At 37.0% G+C, this 18,310-nt stretch overlaps 2 protein-coding genes across 2 annotated transcripts; both read left to right on the top strand.

Annotated features, from left to right (window-relative positions):
* Nucleotides 1–1,380: 1,380 nt before the first annotated feature.
* Nucleotides 1,381–2,505, top strand: LOC149001486 (polygalacturonase-1 non-catalytic subunit beta-like). The gene is made up of 2 exons (XM_089137053.1): nucleotides 1,381–1,431; nucleotides 1,525–2,505. The coding sequence occupies exons 1-2, from the start codon at nucleotides 1,381–1,383 to the stop codon at nucleotides 2,503–2,505; spliced, it is 1,032 nt and encodes a 343-aa protein (XP_088993179.1).
* A 986-nt stretch (nucleotides 2,506–3,491) lies between these two features.
* LOC149001485 (ABC transporter C family member 3-like) lies at nucleotides 3,492–18,129 on the top strand. Its single transcript, XM_089137093.1, is given in 10 exon segments — nucleotides 3,492–5,876; nucleotides 6,148–6,234; nucleotides 6,320–6,961; nucleotides 7,059–7,223; nucleotides 8,291–8,585; nucleotides 8,696–8,904; nucleotides 9,061–9,366; nucleotides 10,371–10,434; nucleotides 17,558–17,808; nucleotides 17,920–18,129. Coding segments are annotated over 10 exon segments (4,500 nt in total). The 5' UTR covers nucleotides 3,492–3,497; the 3' UTR covers nucleotides 18,022–18,129.
* Nucleotides 18,130–18,310: the final 181 nt, after the last annotated feature.

Genomic DNA, 18,310 nt, shown 5'->3' with positions numbered 1-18,310 from the left:
GGGGGTGGGAAAGTGAGAGATCATTTAATCAAGAAAACTTGTCTGCTGATGTGGCAGTTCAACTTCCCCACCTCAAGCCATTTTAAAACCTCACATATTTGGTGGAATTTTGTGGGAAAGTTGGAAAAAGTAAAAAGTGGGACCCACCACTATTACTTTTCTACAAAACCCTTTCTTTTCCTTTTCTTCTCCCTCACCTCACTACACGTGGGACCCACATGTTTTTTTTTCCCACCCCACCTTTGCAAACAAACGCATGCTAATTATGTGAAGAACTTGGTGTCGATTTAGTGAATCAACTGAAAGCCTAAGATGTTAAAATTTTTTTAAAACCTTTATTTATTTCCATGTAAAAAAGGTTGTCCGGGAGGGGTAATAAAAATAATTTCTAGTCAACTTAGGAATATTTTTCACTTTCAACATAAATTAGACGACACAAAAAGAAAGTAAACTAGTGATACTGTTTGCATGAAAATTTGGACAATAAGTCAAAAAATGCTAAAATAAACAAATTCATAACTTGGACCTAGCTATCTATGAAATTTTTCCTTCAATACCAATAATGTATCTTTTTGTACCTAAATTGTTCCTATTTCTATATGATTAAACTTTTCAACTCAAAGTTTTCCTTAAGTAGTCTCCCATTCTGATTAATTTAGAAGTCTCAAAGTTGGTTGCTAGAGCAATTTGAATTTACCTATAGCCAACCATTTTGAAAGTTATTCTAAACCTTTAAAAAATATATGGTTGTGGTTGTCACAAAGATATCTTATAATTAAATGAAATTTTTTGGAAATAAATTGTGGAATAGGGTTTTACCAAACAAGGGCAAGTTCCATAGATTTACACCCAATTGCCCTAGCTTCATGTATAGTTTCCTTAATCAAATTCTCAAATATATACCTTGTGAAGGTTAAAGTCCCACTTCAATTTTAGCCACAATTAAAAGGGAAATTTTTTTGCCCCATTTCTATTTTAGTCTAACATGATAATGCTCTACCATTCCCTTTTCTATTGTTTCCCCAATTTTATGACAATTTTTGTGAGAAGTAGATTGACACAAAGCTTGCTAATGGATGGATGAGAGAAAACATTTTTATAGAAATTATTAAAACATATAGATTACTAAATATAATGAAAAAAAATGGAAGCAGGTTTATGGACAAGCATAGTTCAAGGAAATAATAGTCCCATCTAACTTGATCCTAGTAATTTTTACCATTGTGACAAGGCCCAGTTCTATATTTTATTTTGCTTTTTGTTGGCTATACGAAATTTTTCGCTTACATAAATCAAGCACTCTCACCATCCATGTAACAAATCCAAACTCATTCTTAGGTAGAAACTACTCCTTATAGTGTTCTCTATCCTAATTCCACAATGACAAACCCCATTTTGGTGCTTGGACTTTTTATGGTTGCTTACTTCATTGTAAGAAAAAATAATAGTTTTTTTTCCGTTTTAAATCGATTATTTCTTCCTCTGGCTTTATTTTTCTTATCTGATTGTAAATTTTCTTCTCAGATATTGCAAGGTTTTCAAGCTGAAAGTGTCTTCTCACAATATTGGGAAGAGCATATTGGACTTCCACATGCTCCAAAATGGCTAGCTGCAAAGTCTTCTCCATTAAGCCTTCATCAAGAGGAAATTTTCAAGAAACTAATGGAAGGACATGAATTGGCTTCTCACTTGCGTTCATTTTGTAAGTTAGCTAATATTGCTTGTTCTACAAATGCACTAGTGAAGAAGACAATGGACGATACAACTCTACCACCAATTGCCCAATGGAATTTTGCAAAGGAAACATATGAATATCCAAATGAAACACCCTTATCAGTTGCTAGACAAGGTGGATTGCCATACTTTCGGGAATCAATGGTGAAAGATGGAGGTTACATGTCTATCCCTGATCTAAGAGACCCAATGTCATATAAATCTTTCTTACCACAATCACTAGCATCAAAGATCCCCTTTTCGTTCGCCCGGATTAAGGAGTTGAAAAAGGTTTTTGGTGTGGTGGATGGATCAACCATGGATGATTATATTCAAGACACACTTGAGGTATGTGAGAAACGAACCATTCAAGGAGGGAATAGCACTTGTGTGACTTCTGCTGAGGATCTCATAGATTTTGTCATTGAAAAAATAGGAAACCATGTATGCATATGGAGTACTGAGAGCATTGAAGGATCTTATGAGAACGTCACTCTTGGAGCTGTAAAACTCATCTATGGAACCCTCTCTAAGCCACCAGCCTTGTGTCATAGCCTGCCATTTCCCTTTCAGCTGTATTATTGCCATGTTTTATCGAAAGTCAAAGTATTTTCTGTTGATATACATGCTCAGAAGAAAGTGAATCATGCCATCATGGTTTGCCACTATGACACATCAACTTGGAACCCTAACCATCTTGCCTTCAAGCTGTTGGGTTTTGGCCCAGGCCTAATTGAAGTCTGCCACTGGATAAACGAAAATGGATTGGTTTGGATAAACACTCAAGGTTGATGATATCTATTTGGAGACTTGATGATCTTCCAGTTCTTTGACTGTGTCACATGTTACTGCTTATGTTGTTTGAAGGATAAATAAAGAGCTTTTCTTGGTTACTGATTTTTCCTAATATTCTAAATTTTTGTGGAGGTTTCAAAAAAAAATTAAAATTTTTCAGATTAGTTGGGTACAGAAATCCCTTTGACGTATTCAAAGAGGAGACAGAACCCCTAGTTTTCCTATTCTCCGGGAAGCAGGAGACTAACACTACCGTTTTCTTCTGCTCACCACAAACACATTAAGTTAAAATTAACGAGGAAAACTCTTGGTTCATGGTAGAAGCTAAAATGCTTGTCATTTAGAATGTCAGGATAATCTAAAAGCTTCTATTGTAAAGGTGCATCTCCTCTCTCTCTCTCTCTCTCTCTCTCTCTCTCTCTCTCTCTCTCTCCTCTAACCCAATTGATATTCCTAGTTTCGGTTCTGTCCAGCAGGATTGAGCAGGTTCTATGAGGTTTAACACATTTGGTAGTTTTTTACATGTTAGTCAGGTTTCTGATTTTGTTCCATGTTTACAGTATTTGAAACTTCATGCATGGATCTGGTATTTGGAAATTGGAAGTTTAGCTTTTATTCATTTTCTATTTTAATTACCATGCATCACCTGCTGGCGTTCTTTTAATCAATATATCTTCCTTACTGGTGGTGTACTTGCCAATATAGATCTTCCATAAAATTTGATTAATTTTCTAATTCATTATGTATATATTTTTGTTCATTTACAGGTTCAACTACATAAAATGATGATATTGAAATTTCGATATTGATCAAAGTCTTTCTAGACCCCTTGAGGTGAAAATTGTTGGTGTAGATCTAAAGTGCCACAAAATCTACAATTAAGGCTGCATCAATTCAAAATGTGGTATAGTTGAGAGAAGTTGTCTTGGGCATACATATGAGAATAGAGCCACCAAATTGCACACAAGATAAGGGGAAAATACCCAAACATGGGTGCTTTTGAAGAATCAAAGAATGATATGACTATATTCTCTTCACCATCTTCGACAGTCACCTTCTTGCATGAATTTTCTGCTTCTTCACACCTAATTTTCTTAGCAATTTTAACCACTTTATGGGTTCATAAGAGACACAGAATGCCCACCCTTACAAATTCAAAACCAATGTTGAAGAATACATATTTCCTATATTATTGGTTAGCCCTTTTATCTTGCATGGGTTCATCTTTTTGTGATCTTGTCCTATGCATGCTAAACTACATTTCTGGGTATAGATATGGTTGGTCCAATCTAAAGGTTGTTTCCCAGTTGGACTTCACAACTAAAACGCTCACATGGCTGGTCATCACTGCTTACTTGCACATCCAATTTTCTCGTTCAAGTGATCGTAGATTTCCCATTTTATTAAGGATTTGGTGGACCTTCTACTTCCTTATGTCTTGTTCTCATCTTGTTATACATCTTTGTTTGTACTGGAAACACCTATCGTCACCAATCGTATTATGGGTCTGCGATGCTACATCCATTATTGTTGGTTTATTCATTTGGTATGCTTGGTTGTTAGGGAAGAGGCAAGAAGATGAAGATTTCCATCTTTTCGAGTCTCTTTTGAAAAGTAGTACTACTCAAAGTGATAGTTATTCTGAACAAAGATCTAAGGTCAATGAGGATACTGTAACTTCTTATGCAAATGCAAATGTTTTTAGTATATTTACTTTTTCTTGGATGGGCCCTTTGCTTGCATTGGGATACAAGAAAGCACTAGCCCTTGATGATCTTCCTGAACTCAGCAATTATGATAGTGCCAACATGGTCGTTGCTCGTTTTAGAAACAAAATTGAAGATGATGGTGATGATAAGGAGAGTTGTGGTCAGGTGACCACATGGAAGCTAGGGAAAGCATTAATTCTTTCAATTTGGAAAGAAATTTTACTGACAGGTCTATTCTCCACTATATGCATATTGGCTTCTTATGTTGGACCATACCTCATTGATGCCTTTGTTCAATATCTTGATAGCCCTCACCAAATAAAATATGAAGGTTATGTGCTAGTGGTCATTTTCTTTCTTTCAAAGATCATACGGTGCTTATCAGAGAGGCACTTGTTCTTTTATTTGCGAAAGATGGCAATTAGGGTTCGTGCTGCCTTGTTTGCATCAATCTATAAGAAGAGGCTCATGCTTTCGAGCCCATCGAAGCAAGGCCAAAGTATTGGAGAAAACATCAATTTGATCAATGTTGATGCTGAAAGGATTAGTTTTTTTAGTTGGTACTTACACAATATATGGAAAGTACCTTTTCAAGTTGTTTTAGCACTATTGATCTTATACAAAAGTCTTGGGGTTGCTTCACTTGTAGCTTTTGTTATCACTATGGCTTTAATGTTGGCAAATATTCCATTGGGAAAACTCCAAGAGAAGTTTCAGGGAAAATTGATGGATTCAAAGGATCAAAGGATGAAAGTGACATCTGAGGCTATAAGGAATATGAAGATTCTCAAGCTTCAAGGTTGGGAGATGAAGTTCTTGGAAAAGATAATTGAGCTTAGGAACTTCGAAACAAAATGGTTGAAAAAGTTTCTATATTCATCAGCCATGATTGCATTTACCTATTTATCTGCTCCAATGTTTGTGTCATTGGTAACTTTTGGATTTTGTACCCTTATAGGAATTCCATTGAAGTCTGGGAAGATTTTATCTGCAATTGCAACATTTGATATATTGCAAGGACCCATATATAATCTCCCATTTACAATCTCCATGGTAGTTCAAACTAAAGTTTCTCTCAATAGAATAGCTTCATTCCTTAGTCTTGATGATCTATATCCAAATATAATACAAGAGTTTTCAAAAGATGATACCGACACAGCAGTTGAGATAGTCAACGGGAATTTCTCTTGGGACCCTCAATCATCTTATGTTACTTTGAAAGATCTTAACTTTCGAATTTCTCATGGGACAAAAGTGGCTATTTGTGGTTCTGTTGGGTCTGGAAAGTCAAGCCTACTTTCATGCATATTGGGTGAAATGCTAAAGATATCAGGAATTATTAAGTTGAATGGAACAAAGGCATATGTTGCTCAATCATCTTGGATACAAAGTGGAAAGATAGTAGACAATATATTGTTTGGTAAGGAGATGGACAAGAAAAGATATGAGATGATCCTCGAAGCATGTTCGCTGAAAAAAGATTTAGAATTGTTTGCCTATGGAGACCAAACTATCATAGGGGAGAGGGGAATTAACCTGAGTGGTGGTCAAAAGCAAAGAATCCAGATTGCACGTGCTTTGTACCATAATGCTGACATTTATTTACTTGATGATCCTTTTAGTGCTGTGGATGCTCATACAGGAGCTCATCTATTTCAGGTAAATTTTCTTTGATTTTTCTTCTAAATTTTTTTGATGGTGGAAGAAGTTTGAATCCATCAATACATCTCATTGTTTACATCACACTCTTTGTTTATCTAAGTTTGATTCCAAGTAGCACAAGAAAGAAACTATGATTATTTATTCTACCAAAATAAATTATGATTATCTAAATAAACAAGTCATTGAAAACTACAATATTTCAAATGCCAAAAGTTGTTCCATAATGATTTTTTTTAGTGTCAAAATTTAAATGTATGTTTTGTGACAGGAGTGTTTGCTAAACATGTTGGATTCAAAAACAGTAATTTATGTCACCCACCAAGTAGAATTTTTGCCTTCTGCTGATCTTGTCATGGTAAAAATATATCAATCTTTTTTTCTCATATTAAATGCATCCAATTTGGTTTGAGTATTGATTATTATCTTCTTTTATTTGATAGGTTATAAGAGATGGAAGGATTACTCAACTAGGAAAGTACGAGGAAATTATTAACTCCGGGACTGATTTTATGGAATTAGTGGGTGCACATAAGAATGCTTTGGCAGAATTTAATTCTCTTGCATATGTTAATAATTTGAATAAAAGTGAGGATGATGATAATATTTTACACAACCAAAAATCTATTCAAGATGATGGAGAAAAAGAAACCATTGATTACAAAATAGAAAAATTGGTTAGCCCAGAAGGGCAACTTGTTCAAGAAGAAAAAAGAGAAACTGGTGAAATTAGTCTATCAGTCTACAAGAAGTATCTCACAACTGCATATAGAGGTGCTTTTGTGCCATTGATAATGTTGGCACAAATTCTTTCTCAGTTTCTCGTAATATTTAGTAATTATTGGATGGTATTGTCAGCTCCAGTTTCAAAGGATGAAAGACCTCATGTTGGTGGATCTACTCTCATTTCTGTTTATTTTTCTTTGATCTTTGGAAGCTCTCTTTGTGTATTTATAAGGTCTATGTTCATCGTAACTATTGGATATAAGACAGCTACTTTGCTCTTCAACAAAATGCATTTGAATATTTTTCGTGCTCCCCTTTCATTCTTTGATTCTACTCCAAGTGGAAGGATTTTGAACCGGGTTAGTAAATATACTTTATTACTCTTTGTTACTTTATTATTTTGTTTGATCATTACAAAAGTTGTTCAATTTTAAACAAACAATATTTTGTATACAGACATCCATAGATCAAAGTGCCGTTGACACATCAATTCCAAATCAAATTGAAGAATTTCTTGTTTCAGTCCTAGAATTTTTAGGGACTGTTGCAGTGATGTCACAGGTTGCATGGCAAATGTTAGTGGTTTTTATTCCAATGACAGTTGTATGCATCTGGTATCAGGTAATTCTATATGTACTTCCATTGTTTATTATTAAAAAAAGTCCATTGAAAATCAAGCATGTTTTGCTTTTAATTGAACTCAAGCATTCATCATCCTGCACATATAGTATTGTATGAAGCTAAATGATTGGATCTATACATGAAATTATTGTACAGTTAACTAGTTCATACATAATTGGATAAATTCATGAAGATTTAATCCATCTATGTGGTGAAATTAGATGTTCCCGTCTAGGGGGAACTTTTCGAATGATAAAGTAATATTCTTTATCATTTTTGAATTGGTTGAAAAATAAATCTATTAATAACTGGGAAACCAATAAAAGATAATTTCGAGGATAATATGATTAAAAAAATTCAAGTTACTAAATGATACATAAGTAAATAGAATTACTAACTAAATGCCAATGAAATATTAGGAATAAAAAATGTGTATTACAATGCATGTTGGAGAGCCATGTCAATTAATGGTCCAACAACTTTAGGTCATGTATAACAATGCTTTTATCAAACTAATCACATGTCAAGTTCATGACCTAATTTCTATTCTATGATCCATAATGTTTTATTTTATTTATTTTTTAAATCTATATCCATAATATTTTAAACTTCTATCACTAGTGAGACCTTTAATGTAAAGTTGCAAAAGTTGATCTCTTATTAAGAAGGTAATTCAGACAACCCATATATATTAAATTTGAACCACATATTGAAACTATCAGTGGTAGATATTTGGTAGTCTAGAAGTCTATCTTAAATACATATGCTTTAAACTCATTTCATTTATCTTTACATATGTTTATATTTAAGCACAAACAACTTGCACTTGGCCTCAATAATGTACCTAACATGCTTTATTCCTTAAATTACACATTATGTACGTTAGTATAAAAATGAAATATTTTCCTAAAATTTCATCTTGTTGATGTGTCACTTTCAACAATCTAAATGTCTGCAATTATCCCAATAAAAAGTTTATATCATTTTTTTTCATTTATAATTATACTTTCATTAGAATTTTTCTTTGGTGTTGTATATAACTCTTCTTTATGTAACTTGTTTTGTAGCGATATTATAGATCCACAGCACGAGAACTATCAAGACTGACCGGAGTATGTCAAGCTCCAATTATACAACACTTTACTGAATCTAGTTTAGGTTCAACAACAATTAGGTGCTTTGATCAAGTAGAGAAGTTTATAGACACAAATATGAAACTAATAGATAATTACTCTCGGCCGAAGTTTTATTTCTCCGGTGCAATGGAGTGGTTATGTTTCCGTATGGATATGTTGGCATCCATTACATATGCCACGTCTTTAGTTCTTCTAATCTCACTGCCAAAAGAAACACTAAATCCTGGTAAAATTTTTGAACTTAAGATCTCATATAATCATCCTTGAAACCATGATTAATTACTTATATAAATATATGATTTTGAATTTCCCCTTTCTTCTCTCCCTCTCTTGAAGGTACTATGGGATTAGCAGTCACATACGGGCTTAGTTTTAGCTTGCATGGAGTCGTATGGGATCTTAACAGACTTGAGAATTGGATCATATCAGTTGAGAGAATACTACAGTACACTTGTATCCCTAGTGAACCCCCTTTATCGGTAGAAGAAAATATGCCAGGTTGTGAATGGCCATTAGAAGGAAAAGTTGATATTGTTGATCTACAAGTAATCCTCAATCCAAATTCCTTGATTCCTTGTATACTATTTTATTTCATTGTTTTATAGATTAGACTTTTTGAAACCTAATTTTACTATACAATTCTTCATACTCTAAAGAAATTCTACAAAGGTTAGTAATTTGATTATTTGATTTGCATGTAGGTCCGCTACGGCCCACACCTTCCTCTTGTATTACGAGGCATTACATGCACTTTTCCTGGAGGGATGAAGACCGGCATTATTGGCCGCACAGGATGTGGTAAATCCACTCTTGTACAAGCTTTATTCCGTTTACTTGAACCTACAATTGGTCAAATTTGGATAGATGGTATCAACATCTCCAAGATTGGGCTTCATGACTTACGGTCAAAATTAAGCGTCATCCCGCAAGATCCAACAATGTTTGAGGGAACCGTTAGAAGTAATCTTGATCCACTTGAAGAGTACACAGATGAACAGATTTGGGAGGTAGTTAATTATTTTCTAATGATTAAACTTCAACTAGTGACATAGACATGCATCACTTGCTTACAAATTATTTTCTTATCTTCTCAGTACGTATTCTCTATTTATTGTTATTTTCCTCTCTAAAGTTTCACCTTTGAATTCCTAGGAAAGTGAATTCATTCCTTCCTTCTGCTCTGATATTTTAAAATAGTCAAATTACCCTCTATTTTGTTCTTTTAGCCGATAAACAATTTCTTTCCTTTTTTATCAATTTTTTCTTTTGTTCTTCCTTTTTTTTTCTTTTATAGGAATCCATTATATGTGATTGGTTTTTTTTTCCTCCTTCCTTTCCCCCTCTTTTATTGAATTTATTTATTTTAATTTTAGTTTATATTTTTATTTCTCCTTTAATGAATTCTTATAAAAGAGGGAGAAATTAAAAAAATACATCTAACATGTACCCAAAAATACATCTTATTATGTATAGTGGATTTTGATAAAAGATGGAGGAAGTAAAAAAAAAAAACTATAAAAGAAGAAGAAAGAAAAAACAATACATAGAGGATTGAATCCTTTTCAAGAAAAAGAAAATAAAAAACAAAAAATAGCTGAAAAAGTCATCATAACCAATTAAAACGTAAAAACAAAGGATAATTTGGCCATTCTAAAATATCGAGGGAGAAGGAGAAGTAAAATTTCACTTTTTGGGAGGAATTAGAGGTGAAACTCTTGAGAAGGGATTTTTTTTTTTGGGGTAAACATTTTGAGAGGGGAATAAGAGTAAATAGAGAGTATGTATAGATGAGATCAAAAAGAAATTTTCCCTTTCATTTTTTGTTTACATTTTCTAATGAAATATTAATGTCATTTCATTGGATGTATTGAATTATTTGTTGGCCAAGTTTATCTTCTTAGTTTCATGACCTCTTAGGATGTTCATTTTATTTTACTTAATTTCGATGATCATTGCATGTTTTTGTGAATAATTAAACAAAGTGGTAAATTGATAATGACATTCTTATTAGGTTTTAGACAAATGCCAACTTGGTGACAAAGTAAGAAAGAATGAAGAAAAGCTCGATTCTACAGGTTGGTTTTTTCCCCCTCAATCACTCTATATCAAATTTGTTCCATATCATTCTTTTTCTCAAGGAAAAATACAAATGTTTAATGCCTAGGCATTTCTAGAGGGAAAAAGATAGAATTCCACATGGCAATGTCATTAAAAAGTTAGAGAGATTATATAATGTTGTTCCCGAATTTGCCACCTCTGGTTGAACGATTAGCTCTTTCTCCAACGGTTGGTTCATGGATCTGCACCAAATGGACAAGTGAGAGTGGGCCAACTTTGTGGTTGAGCAACCACCTCCAAAGGTCAAGTCAAACAAAGGAAAACATAAGTCCTTGCTGGGAGGAGTAGTTACCCAAATAGAATTATTGTTGGGCAAGTTTCAAGAGTTAATGAACGTTACCAGATTCTTTGGTGGTTGGGGGTATTTATAACCTTGCTTGACGATTGTGGACCGTTGGATGGATGAGGGCTAATTTCCTTTTTTAAGTAACGTTGGCACGTCAAACATGTTGTTATACTTGGGGGCTGACGAAGCTTAATGGGGACGTGATGTAGCCTTCCTTGAACTCTCGACAAGTCGGCGAGAAGCAGTCTCTAAGCAAATATCCTTGAGGTCCTAGGATCCTCTGATACGTATGGTGCATTTAATATACGTATGGGAATTCAAAGTGCATGTTGTTGATCAATAAATGCCGTATTTAATGCATTCATATGCGTGAGGCCATATAAGACAAAAATTGGACTGTCCCCGACTCAACCTTCTTGGTAAGTGATGTTCTTGGCAGGGGTCAACCCCAAGAACTTGCTATCCACTTGTGAAGTGGTCTACCAGTATTTGGTTGAACTAGGTCCATCAAGCTAAGAACCATTGTGCAAGATTTGCACAACACAAACCTCCCAATCCACAGTGTCACCTTTGTCGAGCTAGCACCGGGGAGTGATTTTTCAAGGTGAGAGAGTCATCAAATTATCGGGACACTCGAAGGGTCTTGTTCGAATAATCGCAAAGCTAATCATTGCCAGGGATTTGAAAGGTTGCATTGATGACAAAACCATTGCAAGTTGAAGAGATGTGTGTGTGGCTCGAGATGAACCCCAAAGCCCCATGTGTCCAAGCAATTATTTCTACTTGGTTGATATGAATTGATGGATGAATCCCAACCATACGTAACTGTTCATCCTCTTTGCAAATTTAAAATTTGAACAATCATTCTTGGGGCTTAAGTAGGGGAAGTTTTGAAACCATTCCTCCTATTGTTGTTGTTTGCAACTCGAAGTGTTGCCATTGTGTTGCTCTCAATCCCTAAAGTTCTATGCACAATGGTTCCCCATTCTTGACCCTTTCACGAAGTAAGTATCTCCCTTTTCTTACTTCCTCTTTCATCCTTAGATGATGACCTTGAGTGTTTCCATGCCATATTCCATGGGGAGAAAACAAGTTTAAAAAAATATGATGAGCAGGGCAACCCTCACCGTGTTCCAGAATCCTAGGAAAAGTTTGGGATCTCTGCTGACCCCTTTGGCCCTGAAAATATTGTTGCACAGAGGCAAAGCAGGCCTTAGGAGTTACGGCCACTGTGAGGGGAGATGGAGGAGAATATGCTAGTGGGAACGTAGAGGACTCCTCCATTTAGTTGTTGATGTAAGGGTAAGTAGACAGGAGAAGCCTCTGCCCCATCTGAAGAAGACTAGCTTCTTACCCCCTTTGATAGGAGACACTCTGCCTTCCATAGTAATTCTAGTCCAAAGTTCTTCCCTTATCTCCTTCGTCCCAAGTAACTCCAATTGATGAGGCAGGCATTTACCATTCCCCTAGAATTTTCCAATCGCCTCCTCGCCTTTAATGAAAAAGCCAATGGTCTGGGCGTAGATGAGTTTCCCCTATACTTAGATTCCATGTTGGGTGGTTTGAGAATTCCCTTCCACCCCTTTATTATGCAAATGTTGTATTGGTTAAAGCTAAACCCTGAAATTGTTCCTCCAAAGGGATGGAGGACCCTTACTAGCTTCGTGGGGTACTGCAAAATTCTAGAAGTTGAACCCAAGCTAGCCTAGTTTCAATGAATTTATACCTTGAAGGACCTCCCACAAGAAGGATGGTACTACTTCAACAAAAGGGAGATGACCACCACTAAGTTCCTTGTTTTTGTGGATGAGAGCACATAGCCTACTAGCCTCCTCAAGAGTGTGTGGCAATTGATTGGTCCTTTATTTTCAAAGATAGGCGTGACACCCTCAACACCAAACCTTCTCTGACAAAGTCCAAGCAACTTGCTTATAAAAAGTTCTTTTAGCTCATGGGGAAAGCCATCCATGGTCAAGAGATGGAATGTGTTGCACCCTGACGTATTGGGGAATCCAGGAGGGTGAACCCCATAACACTTCCTTTGTTTTTATCTTGCATTGTCATCTTTCAACAACTTACTAACACTTTGGCTATTTCCCTCTATAGTTTTGAAGATGTACAACATGAAGCTCCTCCCCAAGCACAAATACAGTTCATCAATTACAAATACAGTTCATCCCCTGGTAGGAGTTAAGTCAGCAGGGGAGGAAAACTTATAACTTTTCTTTGAGCTAGTCGGAAGTTGCTTGGCACTCATCATTCCCCAGTACTCCTTTAGTAGCATTAAGAGTCTTCAAGGCTTTGAAGAAAGGGAGGCACTTGTCTCTTGACCAAGCTATGAATCAATTAAGTGTAACCACCTGACTAGTCAAACTTTGAACTTCCTTTATTGATTTTCGGTGGTTGCATCTCCAAAATGTCCTTAATTTTCTAAGGATTGGGCTTGATACCTTGTTGGGACGCCATAAACCCTAGGAACTTCCCTGATGACACCCCAAAGCCACATTTCTAGCAATTGAGCTTCATTTGATAAGCCATGAGGATGTTGAATGCCAGGTTGGAAATATGATCGCCATGGTTCACATTCTTTACCAGCATATCATCAACATATACTTCTATATTCCATCCAATCTGCTTGCAAAATATCTTGTTCATTGCCCTTTGGTAGTGGCTTTGGCATTTGAGGCTAAAGGACATGAAGGTGTACTAAGAGCCTTCACAGATCTGTCATGAACACTGTGTAACCCTCGTCCTCTTCCATCAAAATTTGATTGTAGCCAAAGTAGGAATCCATGAAGCTCAAAACCTAGTGCCTAGTGGTTGTGTCAATTCTTGGGAGAGGATAGTTTTCTTTGGGACAGGCTTTGTAAAGATCTATGTAGTCGGCACACATTCTCCATTTCCCATTAGCCTTGTTTACTATCACCAAGATGGCCAACTAGGTGGGGCACTCGATTAGTTGAATGAAACCTGATTTCTCCAACTTTTTACTTCCGTCTTGATAGCCTGATGCTTTTCAATCGAGAAATTTATTCTTTTTTGGATAACTAGCTTTGCACCTTTGTTAATCCACAAGCTATGCTCTGCCACTCGATGATCAATCCTAGGTGTGTCCTCAGTGGACCAAGCAAACATGTCTAAATTGTCCTTTAGGAACTTCAACAATTTCTGCTTGAATTCTTCACTCTGTTTGGTTCCAATCATGGTTCCCTAAGAAGGATCCGTTGTGCTTAACTACACACATTCCAACTCCTTCATTGGTTCTCTATGTGGCATCAATTCCTCATCTCTGTTGTCCCCAACCTCCACGATGAAGATTAGTCCAACGATTGGAACAAAAGGTTGCTTCTTAATGAAATTCAAATAGCAATTTCACGTCTACCTCTATTTTGTCTTGCGTACTCCAACTCCTTCCTCAATTGGAAATGTCATTGTCATGTGTCAGGGCGACCTAATTGCTCTAAGAGCGCTTGGAGTCTACCTTCCTAGAATAACATTATATGTTGAAATGTTGCGTACAACCATAAATGTGCTTAGCAATGTCTTATGTTGTGGATGAGTTCCCATGGTGAGATCGAGCTGTATGTTCCCTTCGACTATGGTGGAGCTTCTGGCAAATCCATAGAGGAGGGTTTCATTTGGCGTCAAAGCCCCTTCATCAATTTTAAGGTGTTGGAATGCCTCCAAGGTGATATCAGCCGACAAGCATGTAACCACCAGCACCTTGTATTCCATATGGTTGGCCAATCTGACTTTGATGATGATGGCATCATCATATGAGATGTGAACATCCACCAACTCCTTTTTTGAGAAAGTTATAGGCTCACAATGCATGAACTTGGAGTTTTTTTAGGCCTCCACTGTGCTTACATAATGTATGCTCCTCTTGGCTTGTCAGATTGATTATGGCATTGGTTTTCCCAAGATGGTGTTAATTTTTAGGAGCTCCTCATCCCTAAATGTGGCAAGCGCCTTTTCCTAGACATCATCCCTTACTCTCACAAGGATTCTGCTTCATCTCCGAGGAGGGTATCTATCCCCAAAGTGTCCTGCTTTGTCGAAAAACTGGTTGAGATGGCCTTCTGCAATCAGTTTCTTGATCTTGATCTTAAGCATCCAACAATCATTTATGGTGTCCCCATTCTTTGTGGTAAAGGCAATACTTGGACATATCCGATTATCAGCCCAATTCTCTGGTCGAGCATGCAACTTCCCTGGCGTCTTATGTAATCCTTATCTTGGATCTGCATGAGGATAGTAGATCATGACTTGTCAAGGGGGAGTGAAGGCTTCTTCATCTTCATCATCCATGCACTTGCTTCTCCCATTAGGCTTATCCATTTTGTCTTTCTTATTTTGCTTTTTATTGGAACTTTCCTCTTGGTCATTCCTCCTCCTATATGGTTTTCCTTCATTCTTGTAACCGCTCTGGTTAGCTTTGAGGACTTCTTCCATGGTGGCCATTTTGGTAACTCAAGTCTAGCAACTCGGCTAGATTCTTTGGTTTTTTTCTCTACAATGGAAGCCATGAGTCTCTTGCTAGTAACCGCCCTCTTGATAGCCATAAAGGCCACCTTATCATTGAGATCTTTGCTTTGAACTAAGATCTTGTTAAGGTGCACAATGAAGTCATAGATGGACTTAGAGTGTCCTTGCCTCAAGGCCAAGAGATTATCCTTAGTCTTGTCCTTTTTTATTTCACTCTTAAAACAAGCAATAAAGGCATAGTCGAGCTCAGTGAGGTTGCAAATGGAGTGTCTAGGCAGATGGGAGAACCAAGCAATGGTCGGCACCATCAGAGAGGCTAGGAAGGCTAGACACTTAATGACATCTCCACCACCACTCATGGTCATCACAGGATTAAAATGGCTAATGTGTGCCAAGGGATCAGTGGTACCATCATATAGAGAGAAACTTGGTGTATGAAATGTCACAAGTAATGAAGCATCCATGATTTCGAAGGATGAGTGGCTCTTGAGTCAAGATATCATGCATCTCATTGGGCATCCTTCGATTGAGCTTACAGTGCCATTTGTTCATGGCCTGAATTTGCCGGTAAAGGTGCTTGTTTTAGTGGTCTGTGGGCCTCCTTGATTCTCCTGCCAAGTTCATCGAAGTGTTTGACTCTTCTCCGTGTTCCTCTTCCTCCCTTCTTTTGTTGTTCTTCGGAGGTTGACAATCTCTTGTTAGGGCTCTCGGGAATGAATGCCTAGCTCCACATGCCCCTAACCTTTGGAAAATGGAGCGATGATCTCCTCCATGTTGATGGTTCTGTCTCAATGCTTCTTCCTCTTGAGCCCTAGCCAAATCAATGGGGGAGTGAAGCTACTCCTACTCCCTGAACCCCATCTTGTTGATCGATGAGGGAGGGTAGCACTATGTCTTGAAGAGCCATTGTAGGACCCCTTGGGGGTAATAGTTAGCTCCATTGAGATACCATGGTTTGGAAGGTACTCATCATCTTCATCATGCGTCTCTCGATCGCTTGTGCTAGAGTTGTGTCAAACACTTGAGCCAATGGTGCCCTCTACACAAGGAGATCAAAGTTCAAGGTAGTCCCATACTCTTGGGTGTGTACTTTACCCGAGGGGGGGAGGAGGTTAGAGTTATCCTTGGACTGGCCCTCCTTCCTATTGTGTGCCTTCTTGGGCTCGCAATGTCTATGCCATGAGACTTGGAACCATTATGTTATGATGTCTCTTCTACCATCATCACTCAAAAACATGGCGTGAGTAGGTGAAAGATGGCTTTGCTGACACTTCTTTTCCACAAACAACATCAAATAAAGTTCCCAAATCTGCCACCTCTAGTCGAACTATAAGTAGCTCTTTCTCCAATGGTTAGAGGGGGCCAACTCTGTGGTCTGGCAACCGCCTCCAAATGTCAAGTCAAACTAAGGAAAACACAAGTCCTTGCAAGGAGAAGTAATTACAATAACCCGAATTGAAGGATTGTTGGGTAGGTTTCAAGAGTTAATGAACATTACCAGATTCCTTGGTGATTGGGAGTATTTATAACCTTGCCTAGTGAGTGTGGACTGTTGGATAGATGAGGGCTAATTTCCTTCTTTCAGTGAGGTTGGCATTTCAAACCTGTTGTTGTACTCGGGGGCTAGCAAAGTTGACTAAGAACGTGATGTCGCCTTCCCTGAACTCCTAATAAGTCGGTGCGAAGCAATCCTAGGTAGATATCCTTGAGGGGATCTAGGATCCCCTGATACGTATGGTGCATTTAAATATATGTACAAGGAGTTAAATGTGTCTGTCACTAATCAATAAATGTTGCATTTAATGCATTGTTACACGTGAGGCCATATAAGACAAAAGTTTGACCTATCCCCTACTCAGTCCGAGGAGGTGTCTTGGTAAGTGATATTCTTAGCATGGGTCAGTTCCCAGGAACTTGCCATCCACTTGTCAAGTGGTCTAGTGGTATCTAGTCAAACCGGGTCCATCGAGCCGAGAACCATTGTGCAAGATTTGCACAACACAAATATAAAAAATTCATTACCCTCCAACAATAATAAGGTCTTAAGTGAAGAAAAATCATCTCAAACAGGTGCCAAAGTAAGCTACAAAATAATCACAGTTTATTGATGCATAAATTTATTATATTCTCAAAGCTCTTGTTTCATGATTATATCGATTTTGTAATCCACAAACCCATTCCGCACCCAGAGCTGCTTTTCCCAAAAATAATAAGGGAGTATGAATTAATGATATAAGATCTTGAATAGCTAACATTTTTATATATCTTGAATAGCTAACATTTTTTTTATATGGTGACTGTGACAGTGAGTGAGAATGGAGAAAATTGGAGCATGGGTCAAAGACAACTAATTTGCTTAGGACGTGTATTACTTAAGAAGAGCAAAATATTGGTACTTGATGAAGCTACTGCTTCAGTAGACACTGAAACTGACAATTTAATTCAACGAACACTTCAACAGCACTTCTCAAGTTCAACCGTCATCAAGATCGCTCATAGGATAACATCAATTCTTGATAATGATTTAGTCCTCTTCCTTGAAAATGGTTGGTAGCCAGTTATCAATTCTTCCCAATCAATTAGGTTCAATTGAGATTGATGATTCATCTTCTCTTCCCTTTTTAGTGCTTTTCTAAACTAAATGGCATTACTTTCTTGTCTTGAGCAGGTCTTATTACAAGAATATGATTCCCCAGCCAAATTGTTAGAGACCAAGTCTTCATCATTTGCAAAACTTGTTAGACAATATACTAAAAGTTGTAATTCCTAAATTTGAAAGGCCAAGTGAGTTTTAAACATTCTACACTAGATTAAGTCATATTGGTACTTTAAATATGACAAGGCCGATGCAATAGATGTCAAGTCTTCTTGAAATCACTTAAGCAGAGCATATTTTGAAGGCACTTTCCATACCAGAGTTTGATAGCAGTGAGCATGGGTGAAGCGTTGGCAATCCGGAGTGGTTTACTTCTATGGAGTCACCATGGATGAGGACCATATTGAACTCGAATCTGATTGCTTAGAGGTGGTGGAGTTCATTAATAATCCTGCCAAAACCC

The sequence above is a fragment of the Hakea prostrata genome, chromosome 10, assembly GCF_041222555.1.
Source record: "Hakea prostrata isolate BN-2017 chromosome 10, UWA_Hpros_2, whole genome shotgun sequence".
In the NCBI taxonomy this organism is placed as follows: domain Eukaryota; kingdom Viridiplantae; phylum Streptophyta; class Magnoliopsida; order Proteales; family Proteaceae; genus Hakea; species Hakea prostrata.
Note: the sequence above shows the minus strand (reverse complement) of the source record. Positions and strands in the feature narration are given on the sequence as shown.